Here is an 8723-nt window from a genome sequence, read left to right as displayed (position 1 = left end):
TGAGGATGTATTTTTATAGAGATACATGAAAACTAGTGACTTATTTTTTATAGTATATATTGTAAATATTTAAAAAAGTATAATAAACTTTTTTTTCTGTCGAGATGAATGATGAGAAGAAGATGAATTAGTTATTTCTTTTATTAGATATTTTAGTTGATCTTTTGTAAAAGAAAATATGAAAACAAAGAACATGACTTATAATTTTCATTTTTGAGGGCCATGGAAATTAAAGGAAAAAAAACTTTATTTCAAATATATATATATATATATATATATATATATATATATATATATATATATATATGTATAGTGTGTCAAGTATACGTGGCTAATAACTATTTCCTTTACCAAGTAAGAGGTTAAGGGATTCTATCTCACACATAACATTGGCAATAGACCTGTCTAAAAATCGACTTATCAACCTAAATTTGATGATTTATATGAAAAACTTATATAAAAAAAAAGGTAGAATTTGGACAAAAATATTATGCCGATTGTTTAGGCTTTGGATAATAAAAAAACTTATTTAAAAAAGGGTTAGGCCATGGTTGAGATATGTTAAGCTTGAGTCTTATACCTAATTAACCGAGTTCATCTCCCCTGGTTTTGGAACTAGGGAATACACTGGTTTTAGCCTATCATATTTTAACATGTGTCACATGTGATATTATTATATTTTTTCTATTGTGATTGTAGACACGTGTCAAAATTTAATAGGCTGGAACCAGGGTATTTCTTGGTTCCAGTACCAGTGGAGATGAGTTCCAATTAAGCCAAAGTCATGTGCAAATAAAATAAATAAATTTGTTTTTTATAATTATTTACAATAAAATTAAACAATTTATTTATATTTTTGAAAGTTATAAAATTTTAGTCAAATTTAATTTTTGTATCAAAACTCATTTAGATTTAATTACTTATTAAATTACTTTTATTTAAAGAATAAACTTTACTTTTAAAAAATAATTTTTAATTTTAATTTTACTTTAAAAAATTAATATGGTCATACTTGTGAGGCCTTTAGTCATGTGTTTAAAAATATGGACGGACATTATACAAAAGTATAGGCCCTAATAACCGAGCAAAGCTGGGCTTGACAAGCACAGTCACTATTATTAAGCCTTGGCACAGCCCGGCGGCCCATGGACACCTGTAATTGGTGGTCAGTGGCTTCTAAAATAATAATAAAAAAAGGTGTGGTCCATGTAAAGCAAAAAAAAAAAAAAAAATTACATCTATTTATCTTGTTTAATATTTATCCGAATTTAATAACTTTCTTTACTTTCTAGTCAATGTCGTCATCCTCATATATATATATATATATATATATATATATATATATATATATAATTAATTAATATTCATTATAAGACTTGCTAAGTAACCGACCAAAAAGCGTTTCTCCCTTTTAAAATGGAAGCCACATGACTACAACACTAGTTGCTAACCGAAATCTATAAGCAAAGTGGCCACCTTGGCTTCTTCCTTCTTTTTTTTTAATTTTTTTAATTTATTTATGAGCACCATATTTCATGTCTTGATTTTAAATTTATATTGATGAATTAAAAAAAAAAAGAAATTGTTGAAAAATAATAGAGACAACCACTGGATAACCTAATAAAAATTACCATGAATAATGGGTGACTGATGCAAGATCAAATCCATTGTGCCGTAGTATTATACAAAACTATATAAACACACTATAGATATATTATAAAAATATTATATTAGTATTGTTTGCCATGTCTCCGATGGGAGCTGTATTTTTCACCTCTTTAAACTTTTAAGATAAAAAAATTTACCATTATAGAATTATAGTCATTGATATATTATTCTGGACAAATATGATAGACCCTAATTACACCATATATTAATCCGTTTAATATGATAAATTTTTAAGGAGTTACTAAATCTTCCTCCGCACACACCAATCTCTTTGACATCCCATCCCATGTAGAGATGAAAATAAAAAATAAAAGATAACAAACAGAGAATCTATTTGTGAGGAACCCTAAGAATAAAAGAAATAAATGTCACATAGTAATCTAAGCCTAAACAAGTGCTAACACACAACCTTTCTGATGTTGCATGTGTCGCCGTTATTGAATGTCTTTATTTTAATTCTCAATACAATAATACTTCTAGAGTAGCGTAACATGACTGACTGATAAAAATATATTTCCATAAACCAAACCTGATCAGACTCAAGCATCAATCAAGAGAAACAAATAAAAATATTACATAATGTGTATATAAATAAATTCAACAAGCGTTTGAATTCACAGACAACATGATATATGTAGATAGAATGCTCAACAACAGAAAACAAAGGAGCAAAACAATAGACATCATACAATGCAGCTAAGAACACATAATAATGGTATAAAGAGTAGGAATGCAATGCAGGCAATGAAATTGCTTGCAGTTCTTCAGCTCAACTCAGACATCATGGTCCCTTTTGCATTCCGGCGGCATTGTCGGGTATCGGGTTCGATCAGTGCAATAGTTATAGATAGTATACTTTGATCGAACCCACTGAAGTCTTCGATACTGATATCCATCCAAGTCCTGAAACTCCTTCTGATCCCACCACCTCATTCCTTGTGTGGCACAGAATTTGGCCTCAACAGATGCCTCACAACCGTCGACATGAAATCCCCGGTACGAAGCGATGAAAGGAGCCTTGCTCCAGTCAGTCTTCTCGAGGCCGCCTCTTGTCGCCCAATCATCGGCATTCCACAAGCTTGAATAGATCTTCATTGGTTGATTGAAGGGGAACCTCACTCCCAAGTCCTTGCAATTCTTGAACACTCTAATTGGCACATCATCCACATAGAAACTGCCATTGCCAATGGTAAGTTGGCAACATCATAATGTATATAGATTAGATTGAATGTATGACAATGAGATTCATTTCTTTGTTTCTTGAAATTCAATCAAGTTAATTTGTTTGTTTGTTGAAAATATTCTGCATGTCAGTTTGTGTCATCAATCAAGGGGAGTGAATGGAGGAGGGGAGGGTTATAACAGGGGAAGGGTGTTGTCCCAAATGTAGGACTAGATTAACAAAATATGAGGACGCACATGCTTTGAAAGAGCATCTGGTCAAGAAAATGATATCAGGACAAGGTCCCACAAGCTGAACATTGTTCATGTGGTCTGTTCTCATGGTACACTTCACATGCTACTTTATCTAATATTTTTCTATAGTTTCAAGACACATCTACATTATCTTTTAATAACTGAGATTCTCAAGAAAAAAAGAAAAGAAAAACTTACACAATCTGGTACATGTTCCACAAGATTGAGTAGAAATGGAACTCCTTTGAAGGATCAAACCAGAGATAATTCCTTTGCTCTCTGTCTCCTTTCCCACCAGTGAACACATTGGTTTGCAAGATGGGTGGTTGGCCACTCCTGTTGCCCAGGAACTCAAAGTCTATCTCATCATGCTCTGAGTTTTGAGAAGATAACTGAAAAAAAAAAAGAGAGTTGATCAATGAAAAAAAAAATCAAGAGATTTGAGCAGTTCTTTTTTCAACACAAAACTCACATAAAATGCAGCCACAACTCCAGCAGAATCCCCAGCAGGCAACTTCAACTGCATACTGAAGTGGCCAAAGAGGTAAGAACCTTTGCTCTGAAATCCAGTTCCTGAAACACAAACAACAACAAATATTGTTTTAAACTGTCAACAATATCACAACCAGAATGAAAAGAAAGAAAGATTCCTTATGCACCTGTGTATTTATCAAGAACAAGCTGGATATCATTGCCACCATTAAAGTACTTGATGTGATCAAAAGCCCAAGTGGGAACATAGTTTCTCTGGAATGGCACATTTATTGGCTTCCTTGGAGGAGCAGCCATGGAAAAGCTTACCAAACAGAAGAAACAGAGAAGCACAAATGGAGAAGGAAGAGAAGCCATGGTGGAGGAGGAAGTGATTGGCAGTGTGAGGAAAGTGTGGAGGTACAAGGGGGGTTTAAGTAGCCATGAACTGCTGCAATGCATTGATGTGTTGATGGGGACCAGCTTGACAAGTCCTGGCTGTTTCTCATTTGTTTATATTATTTAATTGGTTGTGTTGGCCATGAGCCAGTGTTAGCTGCTTTCCATCTATCACTTCCCTCTGTTTCTCTGCTTGCTTCTTAATTAAGCGCGTAATAATTTATTGGAGAGTTTTGGAGAATGTTATGTTAACTTTCTTCACACTGATCTTGTCACCTACCATTCTTGAACTCATTTGTATCTGTTTTATTAGCATTTATATATATAAATATATATTACTCTTTTCGGTTGTTTTTTACTTGTTAATTTTACTTAATTCACATCGATTAAAAAATTAATTAAAATTAGTTAATAATCTAAAATTTTATAAAAATTATATTAAATTTTATAATATTACCCTCATTTAAAATATATTTTATAAAATATACAATTAAATATAATTTATTGAAAGTTGTAGAAGTATATTATAAAATAAAAGATAAATTTTAAAAAAAATATTTAATGCTACATAAAATTTTTAAATAGACAAGTAAAAAGGAACGGATAGATCCTTTTGATTTTTTTCTCATTCAAAAAATCTAAATAAAGTTTTAAGAAATTCTCGGCTCTGAAGATGCTCAAAGTAAACAGAAATTTAAATAACCACTAATTAACCCAGTTATTGTTACAAATCAATGTATGGGTAAGGGCCATGGGTCAAATTCATGTGTCAAAGTATTGTATCAATACTGTAGTAATATTGTTCATACATTACTCGAAAGCCCAAATATTATTTATTGGGTATGAATGAATCCCTTGTGTGAGATGGTATATCTATTCCATCCATGGTTACTATAACAGGTAGGTCGTTCAAATCATCTATAACGCATCTCAAAAATATCATTAAACTATTGTAATTAGTGCATTGTTATTAAAAAAAATATAGAAGTTACACTTCTTACAAGTAATTTTAGGTTGGTATTATTTTGAATGATTATAATATTTCATTTCCTAAAACTATAGAAGCAAGATAACTGAGTTTACATAAACGTCATGTGTAAAATCGATGTAGTTAAAAAATAAAAATAAAATTTTCCCACCACATCCGAGTAGATCAACACGGCACTCTATGATATTCATGTGATGTAGAACCTTCATTTTTTGAAACTAATCAGGTCTTTTGAGCTATCAAAAAAATAAAATTTTTATTGAGAAGCAAAACCTACATCAAATGATGATAATCATATAAAAAAAAAGTCACACATTTAGATTAATATTTGAAGTTACAGTGTTTGTTAAAGCAATGTACTATTGAATAATATGATTGCATGAGCAATTTGCATTAGAATTATTTAGTGGAACCATGGAAATTTGAGTGATTTTCATTTTGATAAAGGTTCATAATTAATTAATGAATACAAATATTCATGCGAAGTGTGGTATACTGATATTTGGTCCTTTTTCACAGATACGTTACAGATGCTTGTAATTAATAATGCCATTTGAAACATTTATTATGTTGCTATAAAAATATATATACTGATTTTGATATTTATATTATAAAACTATAAAATTTTAAATTTATATCTCTATGAAAATTTATATTTATAATATATATATATGAGATCATTGGAACAAATCGGACGGTTGAGGAAAGAGAGCAGAAGCACGAGGAGAGTTTGGTCTCGGGCACTTCGAGTCACATGGCCCGGACCCACCACACTCCCCCCAACCCAAACCTCTCACTTGATTCTCCTACCGGTTCATTCATCTCATATTTAATATTAATATTGTAACAATTTTATATTTTACATGTTAATAAAATAATTATGTCAGTAACCTTCTGCCTATTGCCAACTAACATTAGATCTTTTGTGTAATTTTTTTTTTCAATGACTAATACTATTTTTATCCGTCATAAATCCATTTTTTTTAATCTGCCATTTTCAAACATTAACTAAACATTTATTTTTTTTCTAAAATTATACTTAACACTTTATTTAATTTTCTTATTATAATTAAATATCAGAGATAAATGTGAAGATATAAATTAGGGGTAATTTTAAAAAGATAACTACTTTTTTTATAAAATTTTGTAAAATAACTAAGTTTTTAGGTATGTACGATCCGGTTAACCACGACAAATAAATTGAAACGGAGGGAGTAAACAACAAGCACCCCTATTTAAGAACAAACAAGTATGGAGGTTCACCAATTACAATGGCTTATAGACTTCTTTGAAAAATTCCCCTACCCTGTAAACTTAGAAAGGTAAAACCATTGTTTCTCTCGTAAGGGACCCACACCCAAGTCCATAAACAGTGCAAAAAACAATACTGGACCTAATTTGTATAGTGCATGAACAATACATAAACAATCTTTCGGGGGAAAAGATTCAAACCATTACCCTCCTCCTTGCACTCTTGTGTTATACCATTGGACTATCCAATGGTTGACATCTTTTATATAAGTTGACAAGTTGTTCATATTTTATTGAGAAGCCAAATTTAAATCTCAATCTGCCTCGAGTAAAGGCACATATACTGTTGAGTTTGTAGTTACGCTCTACATATGCTCACTCTAAGATTCGAACCATTACCCCCCTCCTTGCACTTTTTTGTCATACCATTGGACTATCCAATGGTTAACATCTTTTATGTAAGTTGTTCATATTTTATTGAGAAGGCAAATTTAAATCTCAATCGGCCTAGAGTAAACGCACATATACTATTGAGTTTGTAGTTACACTCCACATATGCTCACTCTAACTAATAGTTTGTTCACAATTGTAAAAATAAAATTAATAATAATAAAAATATTATTGTTAATAATAAAAAATTATTTTCTGAATATCATTATATATATATATATCACAGTATATAATTATTTTTTATAACTCTGTCAGAATCAGATTCTTTTTGAATGCCCAAACCTCACATTCCATTGATCTACTTTTTAATATTTTTAAAAATAAAATCTATAAATATTATGATTTTTTATTTTTAAAATTTTATATTTTTATGTGATTTTTAAAATTTTAAAGCTTGTGGAAAAAAAAACGTTTCATACTTAAGTTTACAGAGACTCAAATTCATATAAAATAATTCTTTAATTTAGAGAAATATATAAAAAACCAACTCTTTTTTTATAAATATACATTTTAAAAAAAATTATTTTACGATCCACTAATAAAATATAAATTATCACCCTTGCAATATGGGAGTTAATATTTCATTTATTACAAACTCAAAGATTGAGGGTTCAATTGATTTGATAGTATTGTAAACTAGTTTTTAAAATTCTCATTCTATTATATAAAAATTAAAAATCTCTTAACTCAAAAAACTTATACGGTTTATTTAATAAGTAGTGTGTTTATTAAATAATTAAATCTTGTAAGAAAGAATTTGCCATAATTAACCGAGACAACTTGATTGATTAAAATGTGTCTTATTTATTCATTTATGTATTTTTAAATTAGTTGAGATGACAGTCTTGATATTTTCAAAGGCTAAAAAGACTAGTTTGAGGAGTTAACCCCCTTAAAAGCCAGACAAGATAGATATTATGATTCATTAAATTAATGTAATCAATCTATATTTTAACAATAAAATATGGCACTTCATGTGAAGTCCAATTAATTGAGGGTGTGATAATGCTAATTAAGTATTGGTGAAATAATATGTATAAATTAATAGCAACCTCTTGATATGATAATGCTAAGAAACAGCTAAAGACTGCTAATCAAACCTTTAATAAACTCTGACATAATTAAGCACTTATTTGATTCTATAACTAATAATGGTTTATATATATATATATATATATATATATATATATATATTAATATAACAACGCAATAATTTTTGGATACTTCATATTTGATTCTTAATATTAAAAGATTTAGGATCCCATCTAACCCTGAACAAATAATTAAGATCATGTATATTGATAAAGAAAATAAATCACACTGATTAATGAATTTGCATACAAAATACTTCCTATGCAAAGCTTGTGTTATTATTATTATGTAATTAATTTTGACTAGGTTTATTTCTGACATAGCATATTTAGTATTTTAGATATAAGTAGTCTAGCTCAAACTATTGAATCAAGAGATGAGAGTTTTGAATGAGAATCAGGTCAAATTAGATTTTATAAATATAAATAAATAAATAAAATATAGAATCTTACATAATAAGTTTTTTTTTTAAATTTAATGCATAAACCATAGTAAACAAACAAATCACATCTCATTTTCAATGAACAAAGTTTTATAACATAAATTTGTGGTTTATCCACTTTATTCAAAAAAAAAAAGTTTTATAACATCTAAACCAAGTCAGTATGAAACACTAAACAAAATAACCCTTTTCAAAACAACCCCGTTTTATTTAAGAATCAATTAAAAAAATTACTATTTGAGACATATTAAAATTATGTGAATCACAACCAGATCAAGTGATTCACAGTTGTATTACTGGAGCCACAAAATTCAATAGCAAAGTTTCAACTTATAAAATTTTTGCGGGAAAAAATTAACCTCCCTAATGTATTTGACCACATAGTCTTAAATGTTTTAGGCAAGTTTATATTAAATATTACATATTATAATAAATTTATTAAAAAATTGGAATGTTTAAAATAATCAACTTAGATAATCATGGGTTACCAGCCTATTTGGAAAATTTCCTTTATTACAACATATTGTTTTCTATTTTATACTCTTC

The 8723-nt window shown here is 29.0% G+C and overlaps 1 protein-coding gene across 1 annotated transcript; it reads right to left on the bottom strand.

The window, feature by feature from the left end:
- Window positions 1-2230: 2230 nt before the first annotated feature.
- Window positions 2231-4022, bottom strand: LOC120276519 (xyloglucan endotransglucosylase/hydrolase-like). The gene is made up of 4 exons (XM_039283278.1): window positions 3744-4022; window positions 3557-3657; window positions 3283-3476; window positions 2231-2842 (listed from the first exon to the last, which is right to left on the bottom strand). Exons 1-4 carry the CDS (start codon window positions 4015-4017, stop codon window positions 2443-2445), a joined length of 969 nt encoding a protein of 322 aa, XP_039139212.1. The 5' UTR covers window positions 4018-4022; the 3' UTR covers window positions 2231-2442.
- Between the last annotated feature and the right edge of the window lie 4701 nt (window positions 4023-8723).

Source organism: Dioscorea cayenensis, chromosome 14, assembly GCF_009730915.1.
Source record: "Dioscorea cayenensis subsp. rotundata cultivar TDr96_F1 chromosome 14, TDr96_F1_v2_PseudoChromosome.rev07_lg8_w22 25.fasta, whole genome shotgun sequence".
Lineage (NCBI taxonomy): Eukaryota > Viridiplantae > Streptophyta > Magnoliopsida > Dioscoreales > Dioscoreaceae > Dioscorea > Dioscorea cayenensis.
This window is presented reverse-complemented; position numbering and strand designations above follow the sequence as displayed.